The sequence below is a fragment of the Parasteatoda tepidariorum genome, chromosome 10 (genome assembly GCF_043381705.1).
Source record: "Parasteatoda tepidariorum isolate YZ-2023 chromosome 10, CAS_Ptep_4.0, whole genome shotgun sequence".
Lineage (NCBI taxonomy): Eukaryota > Metazoa > Arthropoda > Arachnida > Araneae > Theridiidae > Parasteatoda > Parasteatoda tepidariorum.
In genome coordinates, this window is record NC_092213.1 from 5,158,177 (window position 1) to 5,175,341 (window position 17,165).

The 17,165-nt window shown below is 29.9% G+C and overlaps 2 protein-coding genes across 2 annotated transcripts in view; one reads left to right on the top strand and one right to left on the bottom strand.

The window, feature by feature from the left end:
• The window catches only part of LOC107454264 (pecanex), a 68,297-nt gene extending 54,416 nt beyond the window's left edge, over positions 1–13,881 (bottom strand). The window contains exons 1-3 of the mRNA XM_043046806.2: positions 13,562–13,881; positions 3,001–3,200; positions 1,741–1,937 (exon numbers count right to left, since the gene is read on the bottom strand). Of these exons, the coding sequence (XP_042902740.1) occupies positions 1,741–1,937; positions 3,001–3,200; positions 13,562–13,714 (550 nt within the window). The 5' untranslated portion in view covers positions 13,715–13,881. The remainder of the gene's footprint in view (positions 1–1,740; positions 1,938–3,000; positions 3,201–13,561) is intronic.
• Positions 13,882–14,068: 187 nt separating this feature from the next.
• The window catches only part of LOC107454269 (mitogen-activated protein kinase kinase kinase 11), a 34,310-nt gene continuing 31,213 nt past the window's right edge, over positions 14,069–17,165 (top strand). Inside the window, exon 1 of the mRNA XM_016071394.4 lies at positions 14,069–15,079. Within this exon, the coding sequence (XP_015926880.1) occupies positions 14,371–15,079 (709 nt within the window). The 5' untranslated portion in view covers positions 14,069–14,370. The remainder of the gene's footprint in view (positions 15,080–17,165) is intronic.

Consider the following 17,165-nt stretch of genomic DNA (forward strand, 5'->3'; position numbering starts at 1 on the left):
CTATTATGGTTTGGGGTGCGATATCTTGGCGTGGTCTTGGGCCACTTGTACGTCTGCATAGGAGAATCAAATCTAATGACTATCTAAGCGTTCTAGCGGATCAAGTTCATCCTTTTGTACAGACTGTATTCCCTGGAGAGCGACCGATTTTTCAAGACGACAATGCCCTATCCACACCGCTAGGTGCGTTCAGACATGGTTCGAAGAGCATGACAATGAAGCTGAGCATCTCGCCTGACCCCCTCAGTCTCCGTACTTAAATATTATTGAACATTTGTGGCAATATTTGGAGTCTAAACTTCGTTCCCGATTCCCACCTCCATCAAATCTTTTGGAATTAGAGACCGCTTTGCAAGAGGAATGGCTTAATATTCCTTTAAACGTTGTCCACGAACTTCATGCATCGATCCCACGTCGTATTAAATCTGTAATTCAGTCAAAGGGTGGTCCAACTCCCTATTAATAAAGATTTTCTGATATTTCACATGTGTTCGTATTATTTTGTCACCCATCTGTATATATATATATATATATATAAAACCTAGTTACAGTAATTTAAAAATATAATCTCCATGGAAATATAACTATAGTAACTAGAAAGTGCACAAAGAACACAAAAGGTAATCAAACAAATTTTCTCTTCAGTTTTAAATATCTATCTTCAAAACTCAAATAAACCTTTTGAAGATATTTTTGAAATGATTTTATTTTACTTAAAACAATGTTTTAACAATATGATTACAAAACTTGAATTGCTAAAAGGGGAAAAAAATCAAATTTTTATAATTCATAGAAACGACAGGTGTGATTTTTTCAATCAAACTATCAAAGCTTAATTTCATTTTCAGAAAAAAACTTAGAGATAGAAAATGTTTCTTTATTTCTTGATAATAGTAAGAAGACTACTAAACACTATGTTTTGCTGTAAGCAAACTGTAAGATTTAGAAACTTGAAAAACAGGTGAGCAGAAAAATGTACAAGTATATAATAAATAAAAAAAATTAATATTCAATTATTATTATTTTATAATTTGATAAACTGAGTGTAAAAAATACCATGCAGGCCCATCTATACACGCCACAGAAATGCATCTACATTGTTGAAATTCAATGCACTAGAATAGCCATTTTTATAAACTAATAACAGTTTTTTTTTTTAAAAAAAATTATGATTTATTTCAAATTCAACTGCTTTTTTGCAAATTTATATTAATTTTTCTTGGTCTTATGATACATTGTTTTGCTGATCAGAAAAATTGTTTATAGTTCGTCTATAGAAAGAGCTCCCCTCGGCACGAAGTCTAGGGCTGTCTGCTGCTATGAAAACAAGAAGTAGCACATTTCAAAAAGGGGAGATTCTTTCTCCCCTGATTCCCTTTCTCTCGCCGATACGAGCTAAAACTTGTCTTAAATAATGACCCAACACCCTTACTTTAAATAGTTAAAAAACGTAACCATAGTCACCGCCACTATTCCAGACAAATGGCATGGGGAATTCTTTACATAGACTATATTTAATTCATTTATTTTGAAAAAAAATTGATTTTTAAGAAAAAGAACTGTTGATAAATGAAAAGCAACCACTGATGGTGAGTGGAATGAACAGGGGGTAGAGCCCCCATGCTGAAAAAAAAATATGCACAAAGCGGCAATTTAATTTAAAGTCAATTTACTTCTTGATTAAATTAAAAACCATTTAAAATAACAAATCATACAATTTGCTAAAAACAATTAAAATACCTATAGTGCTTCCACAAGGTTTAGGATCAAATTGTGAAATTATGAGCCTGTTCAGCAATTCCATAGAGTCCACGTGAGAGGACATGTTGCTTTTATTCGGACCTTCCGTGAAAGAGTTGCGAGAGCTGCATTGCACAGGAGGAGTTTCACCTTCTCGGCGAGAGTTTAAAACAGTCATTTCTATATGCTCTGTTTCTCTGAAATTAAACAAATTTTAATAATCTCAGATGCACAGTCATTGTATTGATAAATTTTTATTTCTAATAATTAAATGTAGAAGGTAACTTATAAACTAAAAACCACTCTTTAAAAAAATGAAAAATTCACAATGAAATATAGTAGACCAATGTAGGTTTAGCTGCATCAACACGCCTGTTTGATAGTTAGCAGTTTGATTGACATTGCCATTTCCATATTCAGATTTTTTTGAGTGGAGTTACAAAGTTGCTTTGTCACTATATTTTCTTGGATAGAGAAACTCTCTTTTTAACTTGTCTTTTTTTTCGTCAGTCAAAACATGCCTTTGTAATATGCTACAATATGCACTTCTACAACAGCCAGTCAGAAGCTTCGAAAAAGTTTCCTAAAAAGTGTTGTTTTAGTTAATTTTAAAAGTTGTCCAATTATACCGGATCAGCCTCTGTTCTGAATATTTTCGATAATCAGTACTTGACAGAGTTGATTATATAATAAATAATTTTGTTCTAATGATACATAAAATTTCAGCACCGGATAGCACAAGCACCCCTTTGCAACATAATTCAACTTTGAAATAAAAATTTGCACTTACAGCTCATAATGGTTTTTATTAACTACAGCAAGTATTTATTTCTATCAATCGAATCAAGAATGTGGGAGAAAAAATTTCTGTTTCACCAAGACAATGCCACTTGTCACAAGCTGATGAAAGCAATGGTTAAATTTAATGAATTACACTTTGAATTACTTCCCCACCAACCATACTCTCCAGACTTGGATCCTAGCACTCCAGGAAAAGAAATATGGCTCCAATAAAAAAGTTATTACTGAAACTGAGGCTTACTTTGTGAGCATAGCTAAACCGGAAATTTATTGAGTGATGTGTTAAAAGTCATGATTAATGCATATACTAACGCAGTTCACAAATGTACAGTTAAAAATATCACAAATGTCAAGTACAGTTAAAAATATCTTCAAGAATTTTTCACACTGACTAACTTAATCTGAAAGTAACCTATGCAATCAAGTAAGGTTTACTTCCCTCCACAGATAGATACTTACTTTTTTTGGACATTTTCTGGTAAAATGACTGTATCTCTTTCAATATCATCAGACTTTGCAGATTCGTCACTGGACTCCTCACAGTAGTCCCCAATGTCATACATTTTGTGTAGCTGCACATTCACAACTTTTAAAACAGTAAAAACCACCGCAACAATTGAACAATAAATTATCCATAAAAGTAAAGAGGGAGTACAACACTAGGAGAGAAAATAAAATGCTTTTTTTATTTCAAAAATTAAAATATCGACACTACTTAAACAATATAGAGTTAAAAATATATATAAAAAACTAACATCCATTAAAAATAAATGCTTTATACAAAATATTAATTCTCAAAAAAACATAATACACAGCTCTTACAGATTCCATGATTTAGGTACACTTGCTTTTACTGTAACTGCGGATGAATTAAAAAAAAAATTTAACAAAAAAAATAAATAAAAAAAAGATTAAGAAAGAATAATAAAAATAAATTATACATTGAAAGCAAACTTAAGGATGAAGGAATTAAAAATTCTAAAATGTATAATGGACTGAAATTTCTAAAATATAAAAAGGTTGTTACACAGGTTTTGAATTAAATAAAAAACTAAATTTCCAATTTAATACTTAAAATATAGAAAACAAGTTTTCTACAAAAAAATTAATAAAATATATAGTATGCATTTTTGTTTAAGAAATTTATTTAAGCAATAATTATTATCAATTATTATAAACTTATGATTATTTAAGAAATAAAATTATAAGAAATAATTTCACTTTATTGAAATTTCAAAAAAAAGAAAATAATTAAAGATAAAAAAAAAAAAAAAAAAAAAAAAAAAAAAAAAAAAAATTATAATTAAAAAAAATTCTTGGTAGTTGCTTAAATGATCAATCAATTTTAGAAAAATTTGTTCAGTTGTCAGATATTTAAACTCATAATTATTAAAAACACAGTTTTTAAAGTAAAAACAAACAGCCCATTTCCATTCTATTAACATACCTAAAGGTAAAGAGGATCTATTTGATATCCTTAAACAAAAATTATTAACATTATTAAGAAGTATTTTAGAATTTTATTAATAGATGTATGGTAAAAGGGTCTAAATATTATGAATCTTAGCATTAACTTTCTAAGTTTCATTTTATTATTTAAAGTACTTAAACTGCCAGTAATAATATTTATCAACAAATTCAAAATATTTCCCTTCTTCACAGTGACATTCATAATAGCATACATTAATTTCCCTAAATTTCTACCAATATTATAATTAAAAATAGTGTTGATAAGAGATTTATTATTTTTAAAGCTTTTAATCATGTTAAAATCTTTCAATGAAAACAAATATTTTAATTTTTCAAAAATATAATAAAATTTAAAGAGTTCTGAAAGTTAATAACGAAATATAAATTATCTAAACAAATTATCTTATCATAATTTCCAAAGGCTTTATCTATAGGACAAATAATAAAGTGTTTCCTAGTGAATTTTAAATGATTGATAAGAAGCATAATGATTGATAAGCTTAAATTAACGGAATTTAATAAAATGAAAATTATCAAGAAGAAATTTTCGAAATTCGAAAAATAGGGCCCATTTCCAACCAACAAAGAATTGTCCAGGTAGAGACTGAATTCTAAATGTTATAAAAATAAAAGAACCAACATCTTCTAAAAAAATTGAAAGTAATGCTTTAATGCTGATCTTAAAAAGAGGTTTAAATTTAGCTCCCTTTGAGAGTATAAATTGAACAATCTTATTATTAACATCATCAGTTATTATCAATAAAATTTAAATAGAAATCAGAGTTAACACGTATACTCAATAATGTTGCGTTGTATTTCATTAATTATAGTCAAAATTCACTATAATGAAAGATTTTACAATCATATTTACTTTTGTACATGAAAATTCTTCTTTAACTATTGTAAGTTCTTTTTTAAATAAAATCAAATTATATAAAAATTACTTAAATTATGAAGTGTATTTGAAAAGTTAAATCTATCAAAAGTTTGATTCTAAAATCTAATGGGAAAATAAATAGTGGAGTCATTGCAATAATCGAAATCTATTTTTGATAATCTAAGTTTTAAAAAAAAGTCATTTACTAAGATTGCAAAGTATTTATTACTGAAACCAAAACATTTTAACAATATTTCAAACTTCAATCAAAGTTTATAACTTTATGTTCATTTTTTGTAGGGTGAAACATTATAGGAGGAAGTGAAAGAATACTGAAGTTTAATAATTTCTAAATCATTGTATTATTTAAAGTATTAATAAAATAACTTTATTTTTTTACCCTTGCCACTGTGACATTATGGGTCCCCCCCTAAAAAGATTTCAAGACTGAACTTATTTTTGAACAAACTACCAGGTGTTATTTAGCAGAATTTTTCAGAAATTAATACTTCATTTTCCAGTATGAGTATGGTTCACATATTGTATCAATGGCTTAAATTATTCTTCTTTTAAAAAAAAGTATTGTTCATAATTTTATCAGTTAATTTTTACAGCAAAAAAAAAAAAAAAAAACTTTGTATATCTTCTTATTTTAATTGCTGAACACCACCAACTTTTTTCTTGACGCCATTTATATCTTTACTTAATGTTCACCTCAGCATCATTAATGTTTTGTGCCATAAAATAAATGTGCCATCAATAATATTTTGTGCCATAAAATTCATTTTTTAAAACTTAGGTTAATTTCACCTGGCACCTCAAAATGTCGGGGGGAAAAAATCACAAACTGAAGATTCAATGATACAAATTTTGTTTACACAAGCCGATATTGAAGTTTGGTTGATCCCATTCTTTTGTCGTGGTGTGACATTATTTGCAATAAGTATGAAAAATGACAATATTTTCATAAAAAGATTAAATTTTTCTATTTATTATAACATACATTATTGCATTTTTTTTAAAGGGAACAACATTTGTTTATTTATTTGGAACTTAATTTAAAAAAATTAGAAACAAATATTAATTAAAATAACACAGGATTAAATAAAATGATACAGGATGGAATTCAGCTCATTGATCTTTTGTCAAGAGAAGACATTTAAATTAAATGGTATTTAATAGTTTTAAATTTTAATCTATAGTGATTTTCAATGCCAAGTATGTCTTTGTTGTTAGGTATTTACATCTAAATTTAAATAGTAGTGTAAGAAAAGTTGTGCGTTTTTAAAAGTGAAAATTAGGCATTAAAACTAGAGTTATGGTTGCAATTATTGCCATTAGATCTATCTAGATTAATCTACATAATTTATTACAAAATTATTCATATAATATTTCATATAATAGAATTTATGGGAAATAGAATGAAATAGTATTAGTTTTTGACAAGTTAAATTAGACAAATTATTGACAGTGATTTGTTATAGATCAAAATTAGCACAAGTTTTACACATGGCTGCAAACACAAAAAGACACCATAATGCTGATTTTTTTTCTTTCTCTGATTATATTCAGGAAAGTCAATTTCCTCGTTTTTTTAAACACTTTATGTTTAAAAAATTTAGAGCTTTTTTATTTCATTTTTGCTTGTTTTTTGAATTTTGCTTCAAGAACTTTTTTTGTTTCATTTTTGCTTGCTTTTCTGTTTTAACTAAAGTGAAACATATTAACGAAGTATTTCTGATAGACTTAACTCTTTTATTGTCTCTTTTTTCTTGTAACTGTAATACAAATAACTAGTAACATAGAAAACTGAGATAATTAACATTAAAGTTATATTTTAGAACTAAGAATTTTTTTTTCCTTTTCTGTTTCTTTTTGGATTTTTTTATGAACTTTTCTTTTTAACAGCATTTTCATTATGACAGTATTTTTTAAAGATTGTATAATAAACATTATTCTTTTTTCTAAGAATTTGGCAACATAAAAAATTTAAATTGAGATTTTATCGTTAAATCTTCAGTTTAAAAATTAAGAACGGTTTTTGTTTCAATCTAGCCTTTTCTTTTACAAAAAACTTTTCAAAAAATATTTTTAAAGACGTAGCAATTAAGAAGGTTTCTATCAGACTTTAGTTAGTCTTGCACTTTCTCCTTGAAAATATATTGGGAGCACAAATTAGTTTGGTCTGTTTTCAAAAGGTGGCTCTGGCTGTTATGAATGTTTCATAGTGACAGCTGGTTTCGGTGGTTTCAGAGAGGTTAGACAACAATATTCAGTTTATACCGCTTTGAGTTTCATACAAAAACCCTGTTTCTTACTTTGTCGAATATGTCAAATTTTGTTGTAACTAAGCAACATTTGCGAGAGGTTATATGTTTCTGCTTTAATTGAAAGCAAAGTGCAGCTGAAGAGCATCGAATGCTTGTAGAAGTTTATGGTGACAATGCTCCAACTGATAAATCATGTAGGGCAGGGGTAGGCAACGCGGCGCCCGCGGGCGCCCTCGATCGATTTTTAATCCGCCCTCGCTGGACTAATGTAAATGTTTAATAGCCAGAGCGATTTACTTAACTCTTGTCAAACGGCGATATACAGCAAGTAGTCAGCTGAGTTTAGGATTGTGCATGATTATCTGCAAAATATGCGCCCTCGGTGATTTTCAAATTTAGTATTGCGCCCTTAAGGACAAACAGGTTGCCGACCCCTGATGTAGGGAATGGTTTCGACATTTCAAGAATGGTGAATGAAGAATGGTGTTGTATACTATGAGCTGCTACAACCTGACGATTCCATTACGGGCGATCGATATAGGCTACAATTGATTCGTTTGAGACGTGCATTATGAGAAAAAAGGCCACAATATGAGCAAAGACATGACAAAGTTATTCTTCTCCATGATAACGATCAGCCTCACGACGCAAACATTATTTGGAAACGCTCAAGTGGGATATTTTACCGCACCATGTATTCGCCAGACATTGCTCTTTCTGATTACTGGTTGTTCCGACGGATGCAGCATGATTTGGCAGGTCACCGGTTTCACTTCTAACGTTGGTTTCACAAAAGGGCCAGAATATGAGTAAAGACATGACAAAGTTATTCTTCTCCATGATAATGGTCGGCCTCACGTCGCCAAAAATTATTTGGAAACGCTCAAGTGGGATATTTTACTGCACCATGTATTTGCCAGACATCGCTCTTTCTGATTACTGGTTCTTCCGACGGATGCAGCATGATTTGGCAGGTCACCGGTTTCACTTCTTTGGTTTCACAAAAAGGCCAGAATACGAGCAAAGACATGACAAAGTTATTCTTCTCCATGATAATGGTCGGCCTCACGTCGCAAAAAATTATTTGGAAACGCTCAAGTGGGATATTTTATTGCACCATGTATTTGCCAGACATTGCTCTTTCTGATTACTGGTTGTTCCGACGGATGCAGCATGATTTGGCAGGTCACCGGTTTCACTTCTTTGGTTTCACAAAAAGGCCAGAATATGAGTAAAGACATGACAAAGTTATTCTTCTCCATGATAATGGTCGGCCTCATGTCGCAAAAAATTATTTGGAAACGCTCAAGTGGGATATTTTACTGCACCATGTATTTGCCAGACATTGCTCTTTCTGATTACTGGTTGTTCCGACGGATGCAGCATGATTTGGCAGGTCACCGGTTTCACTTCTTTAGCAGAAATCGAAAATTGGCTCCTAACTTGGATCGCCTCAAAAGACGAAACATTTTTTCGAGACGGGATTCGAAAATTGCCTGAGAGGTGGGGAAAAGTAGTAGCCAGCAATGGACAATACTTTCATTAATCTGTTCATTCATTTTGTTCTGAAATAAATGCATTTTTGACCACAAAAATACCGACTGAATTAATTTGTACACCCAATAGTAATAGGAAAACTAAACTGTTTATCTTTCAAAATTTCTTCCAAAAATTAAGATAAAAAATTACAAATTTTTATTTTTTTCTGTTATGCTTTTGCATAGAAAATTAGTTTTTTCTTAATAGACATTTTTATGATAGCTCTGCATTTTTAAAAGTGTTTCTGATAGACATTATCTCCTATAATGTTTTATGGATATTTTTTTTTCTCCGGATAATATTGTTTTTAGCGTTAGAGTTTTGTTTTAAGAATTAAAAGGATACTTTTTTTCTATGTCTTGTTTTTTTCAACTTTAAAACTAAAGTTTTTTTTATCTTAAATATTTCCAATTAACTTAATATCTAATTATCTTAAGTATTTCCAATATAACTTAATATCTAATTATCTTAAATATTTATGTTTAATACTACAGTCCACAGATGGCGCTTTGCGCATCCTAATTAATTATTCATTGAGCTTGAGAAAATAAATAGTGTATGTGTTTCGATTCCTGTGTGTGGAGTGTTTCAATGTTTTCGATGTATAATTCAATATTCTAAGTTCATCTCCAATTCCAGTAAATTGTGGCAAATTCTAACTGAATTGTGAGATATCTAAACGTTCCACCTTCAATTTTATAGTTCCAAGTCCATACAACAACCGAGTCAGGTAAAAATTTATGAAACATTCTTTTTCCCGCTAATTGCTAAATCAATTTATATTACGTTTTTTTCCCCTTTACCATGTACCAATGATACAACTAAGTATTGATCATTTTTCAATAATGATGAAACTCATTTCTATAAAAAAAAATAGTATTTATTAATGATTTCTGTTCTTAATAAAATGTAGCCATTCCTTTGCTTTTTTTGGCTGAATATTCCTTATTCGGTCAAATCACTTTTCTTTACATCCCAGTGTTACCCCAGCATTAAAAAATTATTACCGAGAGAAATTTGCGCATTCTATAAATAAATTTCAAAATTCGCGAATTTATCGCATTTTGGAAAAAGCTTCGAATTACGCCATTTAGAATAAAATCCGTTTCACTTTTCTTCCTGGATCTTTCATTATTTTCAACATCTGTCTTGTTATCTAGCTTCCCTATTTACCAGTATTGTTCAGAACCTTTTCGAACAACAGAACACAACCAAGGAACCCCTTTCAGAACAATTTCTCTTCAACCACGTGTTTACCATAGGTAAGGTTTCTTCATGTAAGACGTTCAAATTTTTTATGTGCTCTGTAAGATGGACAAATACCTTGTAAAGGCAAAATCTTCTATGATGATGCACCAAAAATATTCAATGCTTTAAAAAATAGAAGACGTTAAAAATGTATTATAATTAAAGAAATGATTTTTTATCACGAGTTTTTGTGTTTTTTTAGTTTTTTGAAATCTCACTTAACTTTTTGAAATCTCACCCTTTTTTTGAGAAAGGGTGAGAAATTCTTACCCATTTTTTTTCTATGATGAAAACACTGCATCCCTAGTGTATAACCAGCATTTACCAGGTACAAAATCACCAGGTAAATATATTTTATGGGGGGAAATTTTGCAACAGACATTTTTTTTATAATAAAAATTTTGAGGCTTATGACTTTTTTTCTAAAGTTTGACCAAAAGTTTCTCCATTGCAATCGGAATTTCCCCCCGGCACCTCCTTCAAACAATCAGGTATATTATAACAACTAATGCATAAAGTTTTGTTAGATATTCCATAGATGCATTATTATTTTAACATACATTAGAAAATCCACACTGAACCATTCATTCCAACAACAACTTAAATCTAGTCATTCGTTATAGAAAAAGTTTGAAAAAAATTATTTAAAACATAATTTCTTTTGATATTGCCACACAATAAATGTGAAACACCTTGAAACCCTTTTGAATGAAAGCAAAATGAAATGATCTTCTAAATTCTTATTACGGTAATTTATGGTCATTCATAATTTTTTGTAACTTTCTTTTCAAAGGATACAATAAATTTATCAATAATTTTCCTGTTTGAAAACTGCATTCACTGTTTTTGTGAAATGTCAGTCCCTTTATGTGGTTTATGTTAACGTTAAAACATAGTGTAGTCTTTACAGTTGTCTTGAAGACCTATGTTTATTTTAAAATGACATTCCTGAATTAGCATATTATCTTTAATGGATTTTTTAATAACAAAGTATTATTTTAAAAGGTACTTTTATGTTGTATATTAATGTTTAAAAAAAGTAGTGTTTTTACCAATTTTTGTGTTAGTGACATAATTTTTATTAAAATAAAGCTTTCCTTTGTAAAAACTTATCTAGCTATGAGTTAATATTTGTGGTTATTTTGCACCCTCATGCTATGACCACACATAACAGAATGTTCATTTCTGCCAGAATGACAAGGGTTATTATAACTATACCAAGTAAAAAATATTTATTTCAAAAAGTTTATCAAATGAAAATTATTATTTTCCTTAATATAAATATTTCTCAGATCCGATACATATTTAGTTCTAATGTAATGTTGCATTTCAAAATTATGGTCAGTAGGGTGACCCGGGGTAATTCACGATCACTCTGTTTCTGGGGTAAATAATGATCACCTAAGTTTTATTTTAAAAAAATTATTTTTTTTAAAATTTAAGACATGGACAAGAATGCTTGTACACTTTACTAAAGTATAACTACATTTACTTAATAATAATTTTTTGTTTAATCTAACAAAATAAGTATCTTTTAAACTGCTTTCTGTATTTTCCATTTCAAAGATGGGTTTCAAATGTGCACATTTCTGGAAAGATTTTTTTCTTAATAATAAATATTATGAGTCACTTTCTTTTTCTTTGAGTAAAAGTAGTGTAAGCTTTTGTTTAATTGTTACATTATAATTGATTATAGGAAACTATATCAAATGTTGCCCCCTACAGATGGAGTAATTATTGATCACTGGGGTAATTCCTGATCATTGTCATTTCTTCTTATAAATAGTACATAAAATAGCTTATAAATAGCTAATTGTCTTTTCCTAAATAACAGTTCATATTTATTAAGTGGAACAACTATAAAATATATTATAACTGTCATCACAAAATTTGTTTTTAACTGTATACAAGACTGTATTCTGATTTGCACCATTTCTGGTTTGTCTTACCTTTGCATCTATCTTAATTTTATGTGTGTACATCATTAGAATAATTTTTAAGTTTATAAATTAGCCTAGTATAAATATGGTGGGAAATTTTAAGCCTAAAAAGATACTAAGCTTTTAGAAAACAAAATTAGTGAATTTCTTTTAATGATTGAAAATGAAAATTTCAGTGTGAGAGCTCCTTGCAGAGCTGTTGACATACCTTACTTAACTTTACACTCTCCCTTAATGAAGTTAAAAAATCCAGCAAAAGTAACTCATGTGAGAACTCTCTTATATTTCAGAATAACATGAGAATGAGTTGGCTGATTGCCTAAAATGTATGGCATGATGCAAAGATTTTTGAAAATTTAAAGTGTTAATCGTTCTTCTTGCTTTTAAATAAATTGCTTTATTAGCTGCTTACCTAAACATATCTTTTTGGTTTATTTGTTTGATCTTGATGTCTTAATTGTTAATTACCATTATATAATTATATTTAAACAGCCCCTTTACAATAAAAACTGGTGATCAGTAATTACCCCAGAAGTGATCAGGAATTACCCCAGAAATATCAAGACCGGGGGTAATTCCTGATCACTAAAAATTAAAAATCTTTTAAATTCTAATTAGATTTTCAAACAATAGAAGGAGGCATTGGACTCATCTCATATAGCCTCAAACTTTCAGTAAATATTAAAATTCTATTTTGAATAGTTTTTTCACAAAATAGGTGTTTGCGTTTTTTGATCAGGAATTACCCTAGGTCACCCTATTTTAACAATTTTATCTGGCCAAGTTTATATATCATAATTATTAATTAAAGATAAACAATAGAACATGATTTTTAAGGTTGTAAAAAATATAAGTCAATCTGAAAGTTTCAATATTTCAGCATGTTAGTTTAGATAAGATAGGCTAGTTTCTTTTATTTTTGAAAAATTTTCCACAGAAATAAGATTTTCCAGGCGATAAAAAAAATAAAATATTATGCTGGATGAATGAAAATATTCAAAGCTGTTTTAATAACTTCCTGATTCGTGTGTTAGTAACTATTAATACTCTACAATTAATGTCTAATGTATTCTAATAAGAATAATAGTTTGAACAGTACATTTATATCTCTTTAACAACAATTATCTAAACTAAACAACAATGACTGAAAGTTGAAATGCCAAATTATTAGTTAAGAGTAGAACTTTCTCACGTTTTTGGTGATTAATAGTAAAAAATAATCTTGTCTTTAATCAATCCAGTTTTTATTGAAATTCATATTTTAAAAACTTAATAAAATGTAAAGCTAATATTTATAATTCTATAAACTGCTTTGAAACGTGATTAAATATATTAGTGGTTATTTCGATACAATAAATAATACCACTTTGTAAGATAATAAGTATACACGGAAGAAAAAAAAAACAAGTATGAGGATACCTAATAACTAAAATTATGACCTCCTTATGAAATTGAAATAAAATCTTTAATATTATTCACAATCAAAATAGTTTTTAAAAAAACGTTCTTTGTTTAGTTCTTAGTCAGGAAAGATAAAAACTTTCAGCTGATCAATGTTTACACATTTGTTTACTTTGTAACTCAGCCGTCATGATACAGGAGATAAATACAATATTTAGATAGCATATTTTTGTTACAAATTAGGATGCATAATTTAAATATGGAATACATCTTACCATATACAATCCAAAAGGAAGGCATAACAGAATTAACCATATATATAGGTGAACTATATTTATAAAGTGGTCCTGTCTCGGATCGTAAAACCAACCACCAGTAAAAGATGCCCAAACACCCTGCCGAAGTATTTCTAAAGTTTGGTATCCCATATTTCATTTCAACAACGGCATTCGATTGTTAAGTTAAGAAATTTGTGAAAAATATAAATATAGCAGCTAGCAATCTGTACATAATTGATAAACATTGAACTAAGGAATTATGCACTGCCATGTTAGATGTTAAATAAACCTTTTTCAGTTTCAGAAATGCCTTTGTTGCCATTTGAAAGCAACTAAAGCTATTTCTAAATAATGAAGATTAATGACCTTCGTGCTTATCTTAAACGACTATCAAAATATTTATGTTAGATTTTAACATTTCATACAAATATCAGCACATTTAAATATTTAATAATTGATTTTTTGCAAGTTATGTTTTTATTTGTTTGTTTTGTAAGTATTTTTAGATAGAAACTGGCAACTGTAAACTTTAGAAATTTGTAAACTTGCTCCTGCTAGTTTATATGGAGGAGATCAAAGAGGTGTCAGGGTTCTATCTTGTTGTTGAAATGGTTAAGGTTAGATCATTTATTTTAGTTTTCCAAATGCTCTTTTCAGCAATAGATTTATAATATTCACATGGAATGCGAGAAAACTCGAAAATAATCGATACGATATTCATCGAAATAAATGCGATTTTTAGGCCTAAAGATTCATAACACATGATGACTTAGGTTAATTTCTCGATTTCCTTAACTTGTCTTCGGATGCCAGACTGTTATCGGGTTTCTATGGAATCTCTGCATTCTAATATCACCGAAAATTATGGAATCACCGACAAAACTCGACTGTGGACAGCCATTTACGACTACGAAGCATCAGGTGAAGACGAATTGTCACTTCACCGCGGTGAGCAAGTGGAGGTGTTGTCGAAAGATTCCAAAATATCCGGAGACGAAGGATGGTGGACTGGAAAAATATGTGACAAAGTTGGAATATTTCCTAGCAATTTTGTCACTTTGCTCAATGTTAATAATGTCAAACCCATTGAACGTGAGAGACCTTTTACTATCAAGTTTTCAGAGCTTGAACTGGAAGAAGTTATTGGTGTTGGAGGATTTGGTAAAGTCTACAGGGGATATTGGCGTCGGCAAGAAGTAGCAGTGAAAGCCGCACGCCAAGACCCTGATGAAGATATCAGTGTAACAATTGAAAATGTGAGGCAAGAAGCTAAATTATTTTGGTTATTGAACCATCCGAACATTGTGACGCTCAAAGGTGTGTGTTTAGATGAACCGAACTTGTGCCTTGTGATGGAATATGCTAAAGGAGGTTCACTTAATAGGGTATTGAGTGGCAGAAAAATTCCTCCTAATGTTTTAGTCAGTTGGGCTATTCAAATTGCTAGAGGGATGCATTATCTACATTCTGAAGCACGCATATCACTTATTCACCGTGATCTAAAGTCCAGTAATGGTAAGTTTTATAACTTGTTATTGTATTCAATCTTTTTTATATTATTCATAGAATCAATTATTAAATTTTGACTTTAAAATTAATAATGAACTATGCCTGCTGCATCATAACTTCATAATGTAGGAGAAAATCTGTATACCATAGTCTAAATACGAGAAAAAAATTTTGGAGGAGAATTCCGTAAGGTGATTTGTGGCAGAATAATCGGAGATTGGTTCCCACAGGTTTCAGACTGTTCAGAATTTTACTTACCTTGCTTCAATAGTTACTGCCGACAATAACATAGACAATGAGATTCGGAGTCGTCTAATTTGCTCAAATAAAGCTTTTTATGGTTTAAAACGTTTTTTCAAATCCTCTCTTTTATCAAAAAATACAAAACTTTTACTCTATAAAACATTATTTAGGCCAATACTTACCTATGGCTCTGAGACCTGGATCCTAACTCAAGCTGATGAAAAGAAAATTGCCATTTTTGAGAGAAAAGATTTGAGGGCCATCCTTGGTGGGATAAAAATAAATAATTCCTATAGAAGACGATATAATACTGAACTGTATAAAATCTGCAGAGAGCCAGGTATTGTGAAATTCATAAAAATAAATCGAATGAGCTGGGCAGCTCACCTTTTCAGAAGGAATGATGACTCAAATTTTAAGAAAATCCTATTACATAAACCCCTAACGAACAGGAAAAGAGGTAGACCCAGGCTGAGATGGCTGGATTTAGTTGAGACTGATTTCCTTACTCTAAAGGAGAAAAACTGGCGAACAAGTGTCAAAAGTAGAGAGAAGTGGATTCGAATTCAAAGGAAGGCACTGGCCCACACTGGGCTGTCTAGCCAGATATGATGATGAATCGTAACAACTTGGCAATTTCCTGGCAGCGGCCTGCGAGAAGCTAAAGAAAAACATCACAGAAAAGGACTAACTTGAAAGGCATGATTTGTTGCCACCCACGAGCAAACATCTACATATTTTTTTAAAACAAAATTGCAAGTTTAAAATCTTTTTTGCACCTTGGCGTCTCTAGTTGGCGCAATAGGTCACAATACAGAAATATCCCAGTTATCTGTCTTGCACTAAAATAATTCCCAATGTTTGGCTACTTCCTGTCAAGTGAAAGGCTGTTAACACAGTGCAAAAGGGGACCAGATTAGAGAGTATTGTCTCTCCTCAGCGAATCTGTGATATATTTAATTTTTGCTTAGTCCAAGGCCTTTCCTTTAGCTTTAGTTCTCCGTTAGTGCCTTTGGAATTGTAGTTGTTTTTGACAGTTTGTATATAATAAATATACTCTAATAATTCAAGTATTAAAAATGTATGTTCTTTTTTTTCCAAAGATTTCCTTATTAGTTTCTGCTCGAAAAATATCAAGAATTTAACCTAGAAACAGGCTATAACATAAAATCACATAAGTGAGCCAAGTCTAAGAATATAACTCGTAGCCACCCATAGGAAGACCATTAGATATGTTGTTTTTTTCCTTAAATGTAAGTTAGAAATCTTTTGTTACCTTGGCAAAAATAGTTGATACTGGTGCATAAATATTTTTCATCTCATTTATAACTGCCTCAAAATCTTAATTGTGTATATAGTTTCTGTAATTACTAATAGATATGTGTTAATTTATACAAAATTAAAAGGTATGTACCTTTATTTCTCTTCATTGTTTCCATTTTGCATTAATATGTCAGGTGGTCCCAAAAGAAAGTTTTCGGAATTATTCCTTTTACTATATCAATTTTGTTTTACTTTACTTTTAGAAAAAATTTTGTGTCGATATACCAGGGTTCCTTTTAGGCGGTAAATTCATTTACCTTTTGGCTAAAAAATACCACCCCACATGCCCTGTGAACCAGAGTACATAATAAATAGTGTTTAACTTGTGAATAATTGTTTTTCTGTTTATCCGATATCTTAAATACATTATTACGACCTGCGCATTTTGCACTTGAGCTGTCACTTCTTTGAAATGTTCAATTTGTGTCTATTCCATCCTAACTTAATGTCTATTGATGATAATTTTTCAGAAGTTATTTATCATCTTATCGGCCCTTTTCACATGTTTTTTTCTTCTTCAAATTCA